The sequence below is a fragment of the Ochotona curzoniae genome, unplaced genomic scaffold (genome assembly GCF_017591425.1).
Source record: "Ochotona curzoniae isolate NIBS_2020 unplaced genomic scaffold, NIBS_Ocur_1.0 contig_2688, whole genome shotgun sequence".
Lineage (NCBI taxonomy): Eukaryota > Metazoa > Chordata > Mammalia > Lagomorpha > Ochotonidae > Ochotona > Ochotona curzoniae.
This window is the reverse complement of record NW_024465553.1, coordinates 20592587-20612716: the sequence shown is the minus strand read 5'-3', so window position 1 is coordinate 20612716 and position 20130 is coordinate 20592587. Positions and strand designations below refer to the sequence as shown.

The window sequence follows — 20130 nt, the reverse complement described above, 5'->3', positions numbered from 1 at the left end:
ACCAGGATGGGGAGCCAGGCTCAAAATTGTGAAGTGAAACTTCATTAGGAAGCCACGCAGCTCTGAAATGAAGAGAACTGGGATTCACAGATGACTGTGTCTTCACGTCTGCCTTGAAGAACACCTCTGCCGCCAGCACTCAGCCTGCTTCCGTTCGAGGAACAGAGACCACAGCACCTGGCACACCTTGGGCCTGCTGGTGACTTCAGGGCCTTCCCCAGGAGACCGACTGTTAGAGCAGGAAAGAAGCCATAGACTCTCAGTGGCCATTCCCTACAAACATCCCGTTTTTCGGATGAAGTCACTGCTTTGTATGCTCCATCCAGATCTCCCACACAGGTGGTAGGGACCCAAGGGCCGTCTCCTACTCTCACCCTAAGCACATTGGCAGGACACTGGGCTGGAAATAGCTGGAGCTTGAACCAGTGCCATGCAGGCTACGTGTTGATTTTTTCCAGAGCCATATGACTGGTTGACCTGGGCTGGGTTGAAATCCTGGGCCCCTTCCCAGATCTAATGTGTATGTGCCCCCATCTCACCACACTCAGCCAGGCTTCCAAGCCTGGTTCCAACCTAGCCTCCATCTTCCCCCTGAGCACCCACTGCCCATTGCTCCAGGGCAGGTAAGTCTCAGTGAGAGCGGACCAAGATCACGCACGTCATGAATGATCAGTTGAGCTGGGATTCGAACCCAGCTGTGCTCGCCTTGACACTTCACCCCTACACCCAAGTTCACCTCTTCTACTCCCCAGAGTTCCTCCCTGGACTGCCTTTGGCCTCACACCTGCTCTTACCACACGTGCTGCACTGGCCAGGAACCACATTTGTGCATGTTCAAAACCAGGACCCCAAGTGGTTTAGAGGAACCCTTGTTGTGCCAAGCACTCAGTTCTGTCTCAGCAAGGCTGTGACACCTCATCGAAGGGCCCAGGGCCAGGGCCCAGCGTGACGGCCTAGTGGTAAATCCTCATCTTGCATACACCAGGATCCCACGTGAGCATCGGTTCCTGTCCCGGCTGCTCCACTTTCCTTCCAGCTCCCTGCTTATGGCTTAGGAAAGCACTAGAGGACAGCCCAAAGCCTTGGGACCCTGCACCTGCATGTGAGACCCGGAAGAAGCTCCTGGCTTTGGATTGGCTCAGCTCTGGCTGTTGCAGTCAACTGGGGAGTGAACCAGTGGATAGAAGATCTTCTCTCTGTACATCTGCCTTTCCAATAAAAATAAATAATAAATCTTAAAAAAGAAAGAAAGGCCTGGTGCTATTGGGGGGAAGGAGGAGCTGATATGTTTGGAAGGTTCCTCTCTGTCTCTCCTCCTCTCTGTATATCCGCCTTTCCGAAAAAAATAAAATAAATCTTTAAAAAAAAGATTTATTTCTTTATTTGAAAGTGTTACAAGAGAGACAGGAAGAGGGAAGAAGGAGACGAGAGAGAGAGAGAGATCTTCCATCTGTTGATTCACTCCCCAAATGATCAAAATAGTCAGAAAGGGACCAGGGCAAAGCCAAGAGCCAGTAGTTTCTTCCAGGTCTACCACATGCGCGCAGGAGCTCAAGAATTTGGGCTGTCTGCTGCTTTCCTAGGCGCATTAGCAGGGAGCTGGATCAGAAGTGGAGCACTGGGGTCTTGAACCAATGCCCATATGCAATGCCGGTGTCAGAGGTAGCAGCTTAACTCGGTGTTCCACAATGTTGTGCTCCACCCGCCCCCCCCGCACCCCTTGCACCTGTCCCATGTTAATTTGTCAATTAGATAATTACCTCATGGATGTACAGGAGAATGCCCTGGTTTATATATGACATTTATTAAAATATTTGGAGTGGATTGGACAATTTATCAGATGATTCAGGAAATGTCCTATAAGTTTGAGATGATTTCTAAATGCAGATTTTTTTACTCCACTTAAAACAATATGGCAATGTACTCGAAAAGTTCTTTGTCTGAATTCATTTTCTGCTGCCCTAACACGATATCTTAGGAACTTTATAAACAACTGGAAAGTATTTCTCACTGCTGTGGATGCTGACAAGTCCAAAGCCAAGGTTGCCACTTGTGTGGTGAAATCTTGGCTCTGCATCTCCCGCTGTCAGCTGCCTTAATAAACTGATGCTTTGGGGCCCAGCGTTTGCTTCCGCAGCTGGGCTGCTGCCTGGGACAACTGCATCCCACATCAACGGGCCTGTGTTCAAGTCCTGGCTCTGCTCCTTCCTCCAGCTTTCTGCGAATATGCACCCTGGGAGGCAGTGGGATGGCTCTGGTCGCTGGGGACCCTGTCACCCATGTGGAGGACTCAGATGGAATTCCTGAGTGCTGGCTTCCACCTGGTCCAGCCCTGACTGCTGCAACTCGAACATTTCTCTCTCTGTCTCCGTTCGGATAACATGGAAATAGAAACATGAAAGTGCACAGGTCCAGCTCCCCGGGACCCCTGTGGTAGGAAGCAGCGAGTGGCCACAGGGGAAGAATGAGCAGATTCTGGAGAGCGGGTGCCCAGGGAGTTGGACCCTGCCTAAGCGCAGGGAGTTATCGGGGAGTTTACCGTAGCCTGAGATTCTGCGTTTCTTGTGCTTTGAGAAACATTTATTTGTTTGAAAGAGAGCGAGAGCATGCTCACTCGCATCTGTTGGTTCACCCCCCAGATGCCCGCAATAGCCAGGGCTGGGATCAGACAAGAGCTGGAAGAACTTAACCTGTGTTTCCCAAATACTTGAGCCATGGCTGCTGCCTCCCCGGACGAGCCTTAAGAGGAAGCTGGAAGGCCTGTGTACAGCCATGCACTCTGTCAGGCGCTGTGCAAACTCCCAGGTGCTGCTGGCACACTTGGCAGAGCAGTGGCGGTGGAGTCCCGCACACAGGGGCTCCTGCCATGGAGCGCGAGATGGAATGCGCTCTCTGCGGGCAGCCCAGACCCTGAGCCGCCACGCCACGCTGGACTACCCGATTCCCTTATAAAAGCCGCTTTCCCAGAAAAGTGCCATAGAAAGTTGGAGTTCTGCGTTTGGTCCAGTATTCACCCACCTGCAGTCCCACAGCCCGACTGACTCAGCCCGCTAGCGCCATCTAGTGTCTACACGGGAATGGGTCCCTTGAGGAGCTCCCCTCTAAGACTGGCCTAGCAGGTGGTTGGTCCTTGGCTGTGTGTGTTGGGGTGATGGTGGTGGTGAAACTTACCCTTTAATTCCATCGCAAGGGGATTTTACAAAGTTCACAGATGGGGCCAAACTTGGTGTCCTGGTGGATACTGCTGCCACCTACACCGTATCCTATGTGGGAGTTAGTATGAGTCCCTTAAAAAAATTTTTTATAGAAACTGTGTAAAAGGACTACAAAAAGTCAATGGAAAATCAGATTAATAGAAATGCTTTGGTGCAATTAAAAAAAGTTGGGCATATAAGGAGTATAAGGGGTTTTCAAAGAGTTTAGAGAAAAAGCTATGCATAAATTCCAAATGTTTACACACCAAAATTTGTTTAAGCCCTTTCCCATAAACTTTGGGAAGCACCCTGTTATGTTGACCTAGGCTGGAATTTCCCTCTTTCTGTTAGGACTCCAGTTACGGGATTAGGGCCCGTCCAATGCAGTCCGAGCTCATCTTTGTTCCATCACATCTGCCTGTGCCCTAAGTCGGCAAGCTCAGGTCCCAGGCTATGATTTAACCAGAGGGTCCCTTGTCCTCTGCAAAGGGCCAGCTTGTGCTGGGATGGGCCCACAGAGCTGTCTGTGCACCGCTGGGCTTCTCTCTGGTACTTGAACAGGGTCCTGATGAGCCCAGAGTCTTCCTGGGTTGGTGACCTGGGAGAGGAAGAAGGGAGAGGACCGCAGGAGTGACGAGGAGGGAGCCCACGCTAGGAAGGTGTGCAGAGAGTGGGTTTTGTAGATGGGCAATGGAGGGGGGGACCCGAGCCTTTCTAGGCCGAGGTGACAGCATGGCTGTTGGCTAGTTGGGGAGTGGTGGTGGGTTTGAAGGGGTCTGGGGGAGTTAGGTGTGTCTGGGAAGGAGGCGACAGACTTGGAGGAGGGAGCAAAGAGCCAGGAATGGAAGTACAGAGCTCCTGGACTTGCATGGGATCCAGGCATCCCCAGCTATGGCTTAACCCTCTGTGCTGTGGTGCTCGCCCCTGATTCTTCATTCTTGACCAATCTCATTAGTTTTGGATTTATTTATTTGTTTATTTTTTTATTTATTGTTACAGTTCCATAGGCTCTGGGGTTTCCTTTCCTCCCCTCCAAAGTTCCCTCCCTCCGCAACCGATTTCCCCTATATCATTACAATAGGTACAGTCCTTCATAATTAGTCATAAGTCCATCTTTCTGCTATGTAAGTGTATCCTGACATGGTAGGTACACACAATGACAAAGAGTCCAGCATCCTATTGTCAAGATATATTTAACAATTTCATTGGGAATCCATCTTTGATTTGGAAGTAGAGATGCAGACTGCATTGTATCTTCACATCTGGATATGACAACCTCTAACATGCAGCTTTTATACATTCCCTTAGATGAAAAGTTATAAAACAAAATCAAATATGGTCATCTTTTTAGCATGTAAGTTATATGCACACACAGCTCCCATGTGCTGGTTCACTTCCCAAATGTCCACAGGGCTAGGGCTGGGCCAGAACCAAAGCCAGGGGGTGGGGACTCAGTGCAGGTGTCCCACCTGGATGGCAGGAACTCACACCATCTCTGCTGCCTCTGAGTCTGCACTGGCAGGAAGCTGGAGTCAGGTATTCATCTGGGAAACGAGCCCAGGCACTCTGATTGGAGACATGGATATCTCAATCATAAAGTTAAACAAATGCCCCTGGGATTTGGCAAGGTGGCTCAGCAGATGAATCCTCTGCCTACAGTGCCAGCATCCCCTACAGGCTCCAGTTCTAGTCCCCGCTGCTCCAGTTCTGATCCAGCTCCCTGCTACATGAACCAGGAAAGCAGCGGAGGCTGGCTCAAGTCCTTGGGTCTCTGCACCCACGTGGGAGACCTGGAAAAAACCCCTGGCTCCTGACTTTGGATCATCTCAGTTCTAACCATTGTGGCCAACTGCGGAGTGGATAGAAGCTCTTTCTGTAAATCTGCCTTTCAAATTAAAAAAAAAAAAGAATCTTTTTTTAAAAAAATCTACCTCTTCCTGTATTGTTTTAAATATTGCTCCTCTGAAAAAGAATATACATCCTCTCTCCCCCATGTGTACGGCGCATTTATGTAGCTGTTCGCTCAGCCTTATATATTTTATTTCTATTGCTTTGGGACATCCCTGCCGGGCCGCAGCAGACTGAACGGATACTTCAAGTTGCAGTGGCTGACTCGCCAGCTTTATGCTACAGCGTGTCAGGTGTTGGTGTGCTTGAATTTTCTTTCATCATGAAAAGATTTATATGTTTATTTGAAAGTCAGAGTCTTGGGGAGAGGAGAAAGAGAGATGTTGCACCCACTGGTTCGCTCAGGGCTGAGCCAGGCATGGGGGGCTTCCCCTGGGTCTGCCACATGCGGGGGCCTGAACACTTGGCCATCTCCTGTTGCCTCTGCCAGGTGCATCATCAGGCAGATGCATAGAAAGTGGATCAGTCATTACTCAACCAGTGTGCATGTGACATGCCAACCTTGCAGGTGGCGGCTTTAAACTGCGAGGGCACCATGCCAGCCCTGGTGCATTTTATTTTCAATCTTTGTTCTCATTTGCCCCATCTGGGTGGCTTAGGAATCTAGTTTTCTTTCAAGCGAAAACATTGAAGAAATACAGCGAAGTGGTGCTTGGGCACTGCAGATGGAACTGGCCAGAACGGGCGGCACTTGTGTGGAGGACATTGGAAGTGCTCCACTCTGGTGGTAATGGAGACGTGCAACGCGCCGCTCTTCCACCAGGTGGCACCCCAAGCACACAGCACTGACTGCCACCTGATAAGATTCCAGGCGCTGAGGGATTGTCAAGGAAAATGGTTCAGTACAATGTGTGTGCTCCAAGGCTAAGACTGTAACAGCATGAAGGAATTGGCACGGAACCTCAGACGTGTCTCTCCTTTTCTTTTAAATGGAAATGTCAATCCAGAATGGCGAAACGTTTTTTAAAATTGTACTTAATTCATTTGAAAGGCAAAATTACAACAGAGAGAAAAAGGAGAAAAAGAGGGAGAAGAGATCTTCCATCTGCTGGTTCACTGCCCAGATGGCAACGACAGCCAGAGCTAGGCTGGTCTGAGGCAAGGCGCGTCTTCCAGGTCTCCCATGTGGAACTCGGGCTGTCTTCTGTTGCTTTCCCAGACACATTGGCAGGGAGTTGGATTGGAAGTGGAGCAACCGGGACTTGAACCAGATCCATTTGGGATGCTGGTGCCACAGGCGAAGGTGTGGTCTGTTACATAAGTTTTGATTCTTCTGTCCATTCACCCATCTGTCTGTGTCACACCATCCATCCGGGGTTTACTGAATGTCACCAAGGACTTACCCAGGTCACATCTCTTGTTAGAAATAGCAGCTAGTTGAAAATCAGATCCCCTGGAGATGAGAGGGAAATCTTAGACTGTGCCACATCTTTACCAGGTGCTTTTGGATAGAGGTTTTACATTCACTTATTTGTCAATATGTTTAAGACTTCAGAAGTCTACAGCAGCCATAACAAATAAGGAAGGCACATTCTGGTGTGTGTGTGTGTGTGTGTGTGTGTGTGTGTGTGTGTGGCGGCGAAGGAACTGGAAAGCCTTGAACCCTGAGGCTTCTTCAAGGGAGCAGCTAACAGAAACTTAACATGCATAATGCATGACACTTCGTTGACCCCCGGATCCCAGGGCAGAACAATTCTAGCAGATATTTTGTGGAGGAAAGGAAGACATTGAATATGACTGGTACAAGGTGATGTTTCTGGAATAGCTGGTAATTTAGATTTATTTTTCTATATCTGGCAAGCAGAGGTCTTTTATCTGCTGCTCCAACTCCTAAATGCACAGAAGAACCAGGGGTAAGCCAGGTCGAAGCCAGGTCTCCCACACAGTGGTCCAGACCCAAGTCACTGATCTGCTACCTGTCAGGGTTGACCGCATGGAACCGGCACTGCGGTCGGGACTGGAATCCAGGCATTCCTCTTGGCTGTTGCTCCAGCACTTGCTCTAGGGATGGTTTTTAATGTTCTTGCATGTGATGATGATGATGGTGTGGTTGTGCAGGACAGCATCCTTTCTATTTGGAAGAAGCATGCTAAAGAGAGTAGGCGTGGAGCATTACTGTTAAGACAACTCGCTTTCGAGTGGCTTTGCCAGAGTCGACCTTTGCCCTGGCAGTGAAGACACTGGCGTCTCATTGTGGAGTACCAGGATCTGATTCTCAGTTTTATCCCCAGCTCATGTTTGCTGCCTGTGCAGATCCTGGGGGGCAAATGATGGCTTGAGGGACTGGGTCCCTGTCACCCACATGGGACCAAAAAAAAAGAAAGCTCCTGGTTCCCAGCTTTGGACCTGTCCAGTTCAGCTTGGGCTGTTGTGATCATTTAAAGAGTGAGCCGGTGTATGAAAGATCTCTTTCTTTCTCTGTTTCTTTCTTGCTGCAACTGATTTTGAAATATATATTATATATATTTAATATATAATACATACAAGTATATTTCTCTCTCTATATATATACTTGGAACTGGCCCACAAGTACAGCCCATGCAGCACGAGGGAAGGCATGGCCAGCCAGTACAATCATACTGATGCTAATGGCAGTTCTACCAAGAGCAAGCAGCCTTCCCCTTTCAGTGGAGCCAGCATTTTCTGTATATTCTGGCCACCTCGCTCTTGTCTTGCCCATGAGCTGTAACTGCCACTTCCATCGCGTAGCGTCGGGGACATAGTGCTGCGAAGCCTCGTTCTCTGAAACCACAAACTCAGCAAAGTGTCGCTCCTTGCAAACGCTCCCTTGAGAAGGGAGCATCTCCTTGGTGCCACAGCCCTGAAGGTTTATTCCTGCAGTTAGCAGTTCTAATTCAGGGTTCTGACGTCCGCGGCCGGCCAAGCGTGACCCCTCAAACGTCACTGCAGGTTCTACTTCTCAGTCCTGGAAAAGCCAGCTCCAACCCAGGAGCCTGCTTCTGTCCCAGGGGGCTTTCCTTGGCATTCCACCCTCCTCGGCACCATCGACTGCTACAGGAGTCAGGCTGCTAGCAAACATGGAAGAGGATGTGAAACAGGGCAAATCTGTACAGCAATTTACCGTGTGAAAATGTATGTGGTGTAGCCTGGATGAAAATGCTGTATTTGTGGGTCTGGCATAATGGCTCGATTGCTTAAACTGCCCCCGTCCCCAGCTCCTGGCTTCGGATTAACTCAGCTCTAGCCTTTGCTGCCACCTGGAAAGTGAGCCAGTGGATGGAAGATCTTTCTGTCTCTCCTTCGCTCTGTAACTCTACCTTTCCAATGAGAAATAAATATTTTAAAAAAGAAAATGCTATATTTGTTAGGCCCAATTCCATTCCCCTTATTTGCCTAGGTTTTTTTTTTTTCTTTTTGCACGTTGAACATTTTTAATGTGAACTTTTTTTTAATTTTAGATGATTTTAACAAGTTGATCAGGGTGGGAAGTAGCAAAGGTTAGGAAAAAGCAAGTGTGATCATTGTTTCCAAATTTTCTGTCTTCCTGTTTCTTGGGGGAGAAATAGGGGGATAAAGGGAGAAGCCATACACGGCCTTCAAACCACCGCCAGTACCCAGGGATGGGGAACAGCCACCTGATGTCAATCCAGGGTCCTCAACGTGGCGCCCAAGCTGACGGTTCTGCTCAGGTGGTTTCAATAGTTCTGAAATGTCAAACTTTTTTTTTTTTAAGATTTATTATTATTATTATTTTATTGGAAAGGCAGATATACAGAGAGAGGAGAGACAGAGAGGAAGATCTTCCGTCCAATGATTCACTCCCCAAGTGAGCACAACGGCCGATACTATGCCGATCCGAAGCCAGGAGCCTCTTCCGAGTCTCCCACGCGGGTGCAGGGTTCCAAAGCTTTGGGCTGTCCTCGACTGCTTTCCCAGGCCACAGGCAGGGAGCTGGAAGGGAAGCAGGGCTGCCGGGATAGAACCGGCACCCATATGGGATCCCAGGCGTGCAAGGCGAGGACCTTAACCACTTGCGCCACTGCGCCAGGCCCCTGAAATGTCAATCTTGCCAATCCAAGGATGAGGGGATCCTCTCAACGCCCATTGGCTGACACAGTTGGCCTTAGAGTCTCCATTTGCCCAGATCTTTGCTGTCATAGTTTGGCTGGAGAACTTGTCCAATTTGTTCTGCCCTCCTTCCTCTGGCATGGTACAGATGTCCTCTGCAGGCCTCAGTGGGCTGCCATGTCCTCCACGTGGATCAGGTCCACTGTCCACTACTCCATCTTTTCCACTGAGGAGGACCAGTTCTTGCATGCGGGCCAAAAACCCAAGCCTGGAGACCTAGGCCCTGCCTGACCCTCCTGCTTCCAGATTCACAGACCTGGTGCCCTCTGCACAGGCAGGCCAGGGACCTGCACCAAGCAACTCGGGCCCTGGGGTTCATGGACTCAGCACCCTCCTCCCCCAGACCGACATGGCTTGTCTCACCTCAGCATCCACCAGCGGGTGCTGCAGCCTGACTCAGTCCAGCCTACCCCCAGTTCCATTTCATGTTGGTGGATGCTACGGCCCAGCCAGGCCCAGCAGCCCCCAGTCCCAGCCCTAATGTGAACTGGCTGATGTTGTGGCCTGATCCAGCCCCTCCTGCACCCCATCCTGGTTCTCAGGTCTGCCAGTGGATGTTACGAACTGACTCAGTCTGGGCTGCCCCTAGATCTGACCCATATGTAAGCTGGTGGATAATGTAACCTGGCCTGGTCTGGGCTGCTCCTTACCTTGGCTCTTGCACTCATCTGCAAGGACTGCATCCTGAAAAACGAGTTCCCCAGACTCCTCTATCATCAGGTCTCCTCCCAATATTTTATGTTAAAATGGCTCGATCTCATTTGTGGTTCCTTGCTAGCACATACTGGCATTGTTAAGGAGAAAGTCCAACATCTGGTTTGATGATCACTTCGTTCGTACGAGTAGTATGGGCCTTACGAACACAACTGCTGATGAACTTGTATGCCCTTGTCTTTGATCTTGAGTACGTGATAAAGTTCTCAACCCCGATAGCCAGTGAAGACAAGCAGCTTCAGCAAGGAGTACTTCCGTCAGCCCTTTTAAAATCAAAATTCATAGGTACTTTTTCCTAAGGGAATTTGAGTGATCCACATCAAGCAGCTAGATATTGAATTCCTCTACAAGGGCGACATCCCTTTAAAAATACCTGCCTACTTACAAGTATGCAGAAGCCCAAAGGCTGAGCCTCAAGTCGGCTCTTCGGTTGTTGCCTCTCTCTTTCAGAAAAGTTACTCCCACACAGCTGTATTTATCAGACAGCAAATTTATGACATTCCACGTCCAAGTGGTGCATAATTTAGTAGTGGAGTGTTCTGGTAAGATGCTGGGGAGGAGCAGAGAGCAGGCCTAATGTGAGAAAGTTGTCTGGGAGGATCTCGTGTGTGAGTCTAAACTGTGTGTGTACAAAGATGAAATTGTTGGCTCTGCATTTGCGAAGGGGAGATTTTTTTTCCCCCTCTTTGTATAACTCACTTGAAAGTCACGCAGCAGGGTTTCCAGGGTGGGGAAGCATTGCACAGAACTGAAAAAGAGTAACTGTTAAGGAGTTGTAAGGAGAAGCCTTTTTGTATTTAAAAGGAACTATTGATTCAGCAGTGGAATCATTAAAATGTCTGAATCAGCCCTGAAACCAACGTCACTCCATCTCACTCACAGACATTCTCCTGTCTTTTGAATTTCTTTCTGCGTGTAATGTCCTTTGGCTTGTGCTACAGTCTTATGTTTTCAAGACAATCAGCAAGTTACCTCCCCCCACCTCGACCCCAGCGAAAGTCTGAATTTGCTTGAGTTGTAAGGAGTGACCATGCTCTGGAGCGATAAGCATCTAGTGGAGAAAGCTCTGGGTTGGAAGCATGAAACACCGCTTAGAGTAGAAGAAAGATGATAGAGCTTGGGCCCGGCGTGATGGTCTAGCAGCTAAAAGTCCTCACCTTGAACATGCTGGAATCTCACATGGGCACTAGTTCTAATCCTTACAGCCCCTCTTCCCAGCCAGCTCCCTGCTTGTGGCCTGGGAAAGCAGTTGAAGATAGCCCAAAGCCTTGGGACTCTGCACCCACGTGGGAGACCTTGAAGAAGCTCCCGGCTCCTGATCAACAAGTCTAGCTGTTGCAGCCACTTGGGGTGTGAACCAGAGGATGGAAGATCTTTCTGTCTCACCTTCTCTCTGTAAATCTGTCTTTCCAATAAAAATAATTCTTTAAGAAAAAAAAAAAGTGGAGCAGAAGGGGCATGAACCAGGACCTGCATGGGATGCCAGTGTTGCAGGTGGTGGCTTTACCTGCTCTGCTGCAATGTCAGCCCCTGCTCCTAGGGGTTTCTGGAGGCCACTGTGGACATCACAGGAAAGCCATGTGCATATCTGTGAGTGAGAACTTGAGAAAATCAGAAAGTGGGGATAGCTTGGGCAGAAAGAGATAGTCTTTCCAAGTTTTAGTTCTCAATTTTCTCACTTAAGAAACTTGCTAATACCTTCATGGAAGGATTTATACTGGTGATTGGCATAACTGGTGGCACAGAAATATTTAAAGCAGCTTAATTTATAAAGAATAGGGATTCTGACTAATGGTTCTGGAGGTTTGCAGTCCACGATTGGGCAAGTCCTGTTGGTTAAATTTCTGGTGTTAGCATTCTTGTCGGCAAAGTCTAGAGGAGGTGCAGGACCTCCCATGCCAACAGTGAGGATGCTTGTACCTTAGAAAGCCACCAGGAATACATCATGAGGGCTCCACCCTCAAGATCTAATCCATGCTAATGGGTACCCAAAAGGTTGCAACTCTAAGCATCACAATTGGATTAAAAACATCCATCCTCTTAGAAACATTAACCTAAGAGTTTAGAGGCTTAAGGGGAACAAAATGGCTGGACAAATATTCAAGCTATGTATTCAGTAATGCAAAAAAGAATGGAAAGGAGAAAAAGCTTAGGTGCTCTAAATTTAACTTCATAAAGGTGTCTCAAATGCTTCCCCATGACTGACCCAATCAGGTTAACCCCACCCCTCTCCCACTTTGTATATAATGCAACATATATAGAGGATAAGTAAATGAATAGGAGGGGGTTTGTTAACCAAAAACCTTATTTATGGATACGGCTCTTTGGGTTTTATATAATTTCCATGTGTCACCAAGCACTTTTCCTCTTTTGATCTTCCTCCTTCTCAGGCCAGAAAAATACCCTTAACAGAGGCTGGATGAGGTACGTAGGTCATAATTTGTCAGAGGAAATCAGGACTTTAGTGAGTGAAACATATCACAATTATGCTAAAAGTCCCCGACAGAGATGATCAGTCCATTTGTGTTTATTTTAAAATTTGATTCCTCTGTATCTTCTTTTCCTTAAGTTTTGCTATTCACTTGGATGCTTTAGGAAAAGGAGGTCAAGTCATTTTCCTGAAGCTTTAATGTCAGAAAGAATGACCTGGAGAAAAGAATGGTTATGCAAACCCAGATCTATAAAAAAATTTTTTTCGGGCCCAGTGGCTAACTCCTTGCCTTGCACACACCGGGATCCCACATGGGTGCCAGTTCGTGTCCTTTTTGTTCCACTTCCCATTCAGCTCTCTGCTCATGGCCTGGGAAAGCAATGTGGATGGTCCAAAGCTTTGGGGACCCTGCACCCACGTGGGAGACCCAAAGAAGCTCCTGGCTCCCGGCTTCAATTCAGCTCAGCTCTGGTCATTGTGGCCACCTGGCGAGTGAATTAGTTGACAAAAGAGTTTTTCTGTAAATCTGTCTTTCCAATAAAATAAATAAATCTAAATTATCTATTTTTCCCTACTATTGGTATTTATGGCAAAGATGAATGTTACTTTTTTACATAAAACAGATTAGGGATTGATGAGAGAGAATAAATATTGTAGAATCACATAAGAGGCAGAGTAATTCTGCTGAGTGATGATGACTGCGTTTATGGGAGAAAGCGGGAAGCAACACTCTAGGCTGGGGACAAGACATTAGGCAGTGAAGGAAACAACAGCTATCAGAGAAGGCAACTATTTTAAAATTGCATCACTAAACACAATTATGGCGAAATTACTTCTGTGGAACTCACCAAAAAATATATTTTTTTTAAACAGTAAATGGGACCCGGCACGGTGGTGCAGTGGTTAAGGTCCTCGCCTTGCATGCCTGGGATCCCATATGGGCGCCGGTTCTAATCCCGGCAGCCCCGCTTCCCTTCCAGCTCCCTGCCTGTGGCCCGGGAAAGCAGTCGAGGACGGCCCAAAGCTTTGGGACCCTGCACCCGTGTGGGAGACCCGGAAGAGGCTCCTGGCTTCAGATCGGCATAGCATCGGCCGTTGTGCTCACTTGGGGAGTGAATCATCGGACGGAGGATCTTCCTCTCTCTCTCTCTTCTCTGTATATCTGCCTTTCCAATAAAAATAAATCTTAAAAAAAAAAAACACAAAACAGTAAATGACTCTATTGACAAGGGTTTATAGAAAATTAGTCCTGAAAAATAGTACACTACTGCAAGTTGAGGGTAACAACTTTTTTGAATGATGTACATTGTCTCTCTTGTTTTCCAATAAATCTTGTTCACATGACTGGTTGCAACACAAATGATGACCGGTGGTTTCCACTATAAAATTTAGAAAATAATTGAAACGTCAATTTCTTTTTTATATGCAGAAACCATGCAAATCCAAAAGGAACCAATTTAGGGCACACCTATTTTTGTTTTTATAGATTTGAAAGCCAGACTTGGACAGAAGGAGGGAAAGAGACATCATTCTTTCATTTGATGGTTTGCTGTACAAATGACTGCAACAGCAGCATATCTCTGTGGGAAGCCAAGAGTCTAGAAGTCCATCCTCTCTGAGTGGCAGGGGCTCAAGCTTGGGCCATCATCTGCTGCTCTCTCAGCTGATCAGAATGAAGCTGGATTGGAAATGGAGCAGCTGGGACTAGAACTGGCAACCACATGCAATGCTGGCATCAGGGGTGGTGGTCTACGTATTGTGCAAACCAGCACCATAGGTAACAAGCACACTTCAAAACGCCAATATTGGTTGAATGGCAACAGGATTTTTAAAAAATGTATCTTGAAATCTATCCTTAATATCTGATAGCATATGTTACTTCCTAACACCGCTGTATCCCCCATGAGATTCTTTAATCTCCACATATAACTGTGAATTGAAGAGCTGGCCCCATACAAATTCTCCATGCTCTCATCCCAATTTCCTGAGGACCCCAAAAGTGAGAGGCAGGGCTAGCTGTGTGTGTGTGTGTGTGTGTGTGTGTGTGTAAGATTTATTTATTTTTATTGGAAAGGCAGATTGATGGAGAGAAGGAGGGACAGAAAGATCTTCCATCTGCTGGTTCACTCCCCAAGTAGATGCCTTTCTCAAAAAATGGAATGCCTTGGTTTCCACCTAAAGGGATTGAATAAAAGATTTCTTCACACCTAAGCCTATCAACCTTACTGGGAAATCGCTGGGGCTAACACACGTGGAGTGCCATCTTGTACACTCACTTTAAATGCAGAACATGAACTGTGTCGCGGAAAATCTGTCGGCTTTCGCGTTTCATCCCAAAAACCTCAACAGGGAGGATTAAGCAAATGCCACTGGGCTTGAAAAGCAGCCGGAAAGCTCTCCAAGGCGCTTCAGTTGCAGAGTGGCAGAAAACTAGATTCCGAACTCAATTAAAAGCTTTCTTCACGTTGCTGCCCATGTAAAGACATCATTATTCAAAAAACCCCCTTCCGTTAGAAAAGAAAAATGATTCTGCTCCTTTGATTTTCTCACTACAACTAAACCATTCGTCCCTGAGGAGCAACCAGCACCCTTGCGCAGAGTGCGACCTTATGGGCTACGCCAAACTGCAGAGCTCGAATTTCTGTTACTCTTCCTGGGTAAGCCAAAGAAAACTCTGGATCTAGAAACGGGTCGAAAGGGAAGACAATGAGGCGAACTCCACGCCCTGGCAGAATGCAAACGTCTCCAACGGCTGCTCCCGGCCTGCCACCGGCCCACCCAGCCCTGCAGACCGAGGCTCGCCCGCAGGGTCGCGGACGGAAGGACCCCTGCCCTGACTCAGGGAGACTTCCGGTTCCAGGTCCAACGGGGTGACCCTGCAGGGGCCCAGGGAAGGCGGGTCCGGAAATGACGCGAGGACGCGCCCTCCATTTTGTGGAACGCCAGAGCTCCGAAGTGCGTCAGTTGTCGAGAGGCTGAGAGGAGTTGTGGGTGTGTGGGCAGCTGGACGACTCGGCGGCAGACTCCGGACCTCCGTGAGGCTCAGCTGCGCAAGCTTGCTGTCCGGTAGGTGAGTGGCTTCGCTTTGAGGCTTCTCCACGGCGCGCGGGGGATCGGGGCCGCTCCCTTCGCGGAGGACGGCGTCGGCTCGAGCTGGGCGATGGGGCTGTGGGTCGTTGGTGAACCCCGGGGTGCGGGCGCCCCTGCCTGCCCCCTCGGAACCGTGAGCCGGGGCGTGTGCGGGAGCCCGCGGAGGCGGGAGGGCCGGGGAGGCCGGCCGTGGAGGCCCTGGAGGGCCCCGCCGCCATCTTGCGGCCGCCGTGCCCCGCGCTGACGCGGCGGCCGTGCGGGGCTGCGGGGCTGCGGGGCTGCAGGGCTGCGGGGTCCCAGGGCCGGGCTCCACCCGCGATCCACCCGCGATCCACCCGCGATCCACCCGCGCTTCTCGGCCTTTCCGAACTGCGGCAGACGGGAGGGGCGGCGGCGCGCGGCTGCGCAGTGGCGGGCGGTGGCAGTGGGCGTTGCGGTGGCTGCGGGCTGCGGGGGTCGTGCGCTGGCCGGCCTGGGCGGGCGGCGGCTGGGGTAAAAGTCCTGGACGGTGTCCCCCGTCGCCTCTCCCTGCGCCCTTCTTCACCGTCTTCCCCTGGTTGAATTTTTTTGTTGTTGTTTGCTCCCCGCACCCCCACCCCCTCCGACAGGACGCGCTAGCCCGACGCCATGAGCGGCTGTCGAGTGTTCATCGGGAGGCTAAACCCAGCGGCCAGGGAGAAGGACGTGGAGAGGTTCTTCAAGGGCTATGGACGGATAAGGGATATTGATCTGAAACGAGGGTTTGGTTTCGTGGTAAGCATTGAGAAGCAGGTGCATCGCTCTGTTGTTGAGTAGGTTAAGCTTTGCATGAACAGCATTGTGTCCAGGTACAATCCTTTTTTTTTTTTTTTTTTAATGGTCTTCAGAGAGGGTAGGCCAGTGAATGCGTTCACTGGATCACACTGCCAGCCCCCCTCTTTGGTCGGGTGTGTCTGTATGGAAACTTCTCTAGGATGTGCTGCTTCCATTCTTGTCTGGTGTTTTTACTGCCCGAAATCTCTTATAGCATAGACTTTTTTTAAATTGTTAATTATTGCTTTGCGTGGTAAGGTTTTGTGGATGTAAGGATCCCCCTCCTTTTCCTCGTTTTCTGCTTTCCCCCCATTATCACAGTAGTGTAGTCCTTGAGCAACAGTTACAAATCTAAGTGTGTCATGGCATTGTAGGTATAAGTAATGGTAGACAGTCTAGTCTCCTGTTGCCAAGGTGTGCTTAACCGATTGGGACTCCTGTTATTCGGGAGTAGACACGTAACGGCAAGTGTCTTCGCTTCCCGGTATGTGGCATTCACATGGCCAGCGTGTGTTAAGCATCTCAATGTTTGCGTTTTAGGAATTTGAGGATCCCAGGGATGCAGATGACGCTGTATATGAACTTGATGGGAAAGAACTTTGCAGTGAGAGGTGAGTATCTCCATTTTGTGGCTGGTTAACTCCGCAAAGTGACGTAGACCCAGGGAGGGCACTTTCCCCAGCAGCTCTCCTGTGGAGTGGAGGTGTCTAAAGGAGGTTGTTTCTGTGTTTCTGCAGAGTGACTATTGAGCATGCTCGGGCTCGGTCTCGAGGAGGCCGGGGTAGAGGACGATACTCTGACCGTTTCAGTAGTCGCAGACCTCGCAGTGATAGACGGTAGGTGATGGGCGGGGGGCTGCCGGGGCAGGATTTAAGCCTGAGGAAGCATAAGCCGCGCAGTGATTCTGGGGTTGACTCTTAGGTTGGTGTGTTAGCACACTGTTACCGAGTCACAGACGATAACAGAACTGTGGCTGACGGTCACGTGATGACTTGTCACATCTCATTACGAGGTTTTGTCCAGGGCTGAGCACGAGACATGTGCCCGGCACTCCCTTTCTTGCATTGTGAATGCTCATTTTCTTCCTCAGAAATGCTCCACCTGTAAGAACAGAAAATCGACTTATAGTTGAGAATTTATCCTCCAGAGTCAGCTGGCAGGTTTGTTGAAACGCAGTTTTGCGTTATTTTATTGTGGATTTTGTTTTTTTAAAGTTAATGGGTAGCTAATGTTGTATTGATATTTTAAAATTAAAAGTAGCTTTATCTTTAATTAAATGAACTTATTTTAATTAAATTGTAATTTTAAAATTAAATTAATTGTAATTGGGGGACTATTTCACATTTTATTATTACTGATAAAATGTAAATGTTTTGAGGATATTTTTTCTTGTTTTTTAAACATCCATTTTAACCAAATATTAAACCCTTTATTTGCCAGCCTATCTGTGTCGTTGGCCTTCTGACGAGGAGTGCCTGTGGGTTATCCTAATCGTTGTGTTGGTCACTCTTGGTTGGGCCTGGTTGACTTTGCCAGTCAGCCCCTACAGTGATCAATTGGCCAGCTCTAGATCTGTGTTTGCCGGTCTAGACGTAATCGGGGCACTTGCTTGAAGTGCCAGGTTGCAGCGATCGATCCCAGAGCGTTGGTTACGTGATCTGATCCCTAAGTTGAGAGCTGCCTTCCTGTAACGCTTCCGCATAAGAGGTCCTGAGGTCCTGGTCGAAAGATACGCACTTAGGTGTTCGTTGGAATCCTGATCGCAGTAAAGTGGTCCTTGGTAACTGCTCAAGAGTAGAACATGTCTGCATCCGCCATAGTCCGCTGATAGGGAGGGCTGTGCGATTAAAGGCTTCCATCGAGTGGGTAGTATCCTTCGAGTGGGTGGCGAAGAGCCAGTCGGGCCTATGTCATGAAGGTTTCTCCGACCGATAAATGGTTTGCTGCCTGACTAGCCTAGGGAAATATTAATAAAGGTAATGTAAACTTTTTTAATGACATCCATTGGGGCACAAAATAACTGGTGTCTTGTAAATGTTCTGTTTTTTTTTTTTTTTTAATATAAATCTGCTTTAGTCTTTAAAAATGTATTGTTTCTTTTTGTTTTTTTTGTTTGTTTTTTGTTTGTTTTTTTCCCCTTTGTACTGAACTCAGTATAGACTAATACTACTTTAATGTTAAAATATGAATTTCCTTAGCATTTTGCTTAAAAGCAATATGCTATTTGCTTATTTCGTGCCCTGACATAGATAATTTTTGAATTCTGATAGACTACAAGTGTGGTAAATGCCATGTTTGTACTTTATCTAACATCTTCTCTTTCAGTAGTCTTGTTTTTATACCATGTGGTTGTTTGTGTGTCACCTTTCCTCTGCTCCGCGTAACACAATTATCTTGTGTTAAGGATCTCAAAGATTTCATGAGACAAGCTGGGGAAGTAACCTTTGCGGATGCACATCGACCTAAACTAAATGAAGGGTGAGTGAGTGCTGGAGTTGGTGAAACCCTTGTTAAGATGCCCTAAGCATTTTACTTGAAACATTCTGAGGACTGAAGATTTGTCATTGGAATGTAGTGGTTCTTCATGGGCGGCCAGTTTTGCTACTCAGAACATGAGGCAGTGTCTGGAGAAGCTGGCTTGCAGCAAGCAGAAACCAGCATGTGGTTCAACACCCCACACTGCAGAACCATTAACCCACAAGAAAGAATTGCCTGGTCCCGGAACCTGACTCTGATGAGTGTTAAGGCTGTCCAGCAGAAATAAGGCTTGAAAAGCAATAGTGAACTAGAATCAATTCATTGAGATTGCTGTAGAGTTTGCAAGACAGTGGGATTATACATTTTGAAAATGGTTTTTTTCTCTTTTCCCCTTCATTTTAGGGTAGTTGAGTTTGCCTCTTATGGTGACTTAAAGAATGCTATTGAAAAACTTTCTGGAAAGGAAATAAATGGGAGAAAAATAAAGCTAATTGAAGGCAGCAAAAGGCACAGGTATCTTTAATGATTTTAAGTCGAAAGTTTCCTGTAATGGATTTGTACAGTTTGTCACGTTGTGGCTCTTGATTTTCTTTCCTTCCTCTTCATAGTAGGTCAAGAAGCAGGTCTCGGTCCCGGACCAGGAGTTCCTCTAGGTCTCGTAGCCGATCCCGTTCCCGTTCCCGCAGTCGCAAGTCTTACAGCCGTTCAAGAAGCAGGAGCCGGAGCCGGAGCCGGAGCCGGAGCAAGTCTCGTTCTGTTAGTAGGTCTCCTGCGCCTGAGAAGAGCCAGAAACGTGGTTCTTCAAGTAGATCTAAGTCTCCAGCATCTGTGGACCGCCAGAGGTCCCGGTCCCGGTCTCGATCCAGGTCCAGGTCCAGATCAGTTGACAGTGGCAACTAAACTGTAAATAACTTGCCCAGGGGGCCTTTTATAAAAAAAAACAAATTCCCAAACCATACTTGCTAAAAATTCTGGTAAGTATGTGCTTTTCTGTGGGGTGGGCTTTGGAGGGGGTTGGGTTGGGCTGGATATCTTTGTAGATGTGGACCACTGAGGGGTTGTTGAAAACTAATTGTATTAAATGTCTTTTGATAAGCTTTCTGCTCACATTTTTGTGACTGTCTGAAGTATATAGTTTGTGTATATTGACAGAGCTCTTTTATAACTAAAGCAAATTTAATTTTTTGTACTAGAAAAAATTTGAACATTTTAGTTCCTGGTTATTCTCACCTATGTTAATTCAGAATTAGCTTAATGGCTCAATTAAACTAACAGCTTTGGACATTTAAAAGAGCTCTGAATTTGCTTGTACATAAAGGCTGAATTTGAGTTTTCCTTGTCAGGGTTAAGGGTGTCCTACCCATGCTCTAACAGCTGCAGGACAGACACAGTGAAGCAGCTGTTTGTTATTGATAATAAAATATTATAAAACTG

General features: G+C 47.9%; 1 protein-coding gene across 7 annotated transcripts; it reads left to right on the top strand.

Annotated features, from left to right (window-relative positions):
* Positions 1 to 15272: 15272 nt before the first annotated feature.
* SRSF5 (serine and arginine rich splicing factor 5) lies at positions 15273 to 20130 on the top strand. 7 transcript variants are annotated; one of them, XM_040975379.1, is made up of 8 exons: positions 15273 to 15406; positions 16035 to 16179; positions 16759 to 16829; positions 16956 to 17054; positions 17309 to 17378; positions 18623 to 18696; positions 19099 to 19209; positions 19308 to 20130. In XM_040975379.1, exons 2-8 carry the CDS (start codon positions 16054 to 16056, stop codon positions 19594 to 19596), a joined length of 840 nt encoding a protein of 279 aa, XP_040831313.1. In that variant the 5' UTR covers positions 15273 to 15406; positions 16035 to 16053; the 3' UTR covers positions 19597 to 20130. The 7 variants fall into 7 exon arrangements, with proteins under 7 accessions (XP_040831313.1, XP_040831314.1, XP_040831310.1 ...); XM_040975380.1 differs by having other exon boundaries at positions 16032 to 16179; XM_040975376.1 differs by having other exon boundaries at positions 15274 to 15402; positions 19305 to 20130.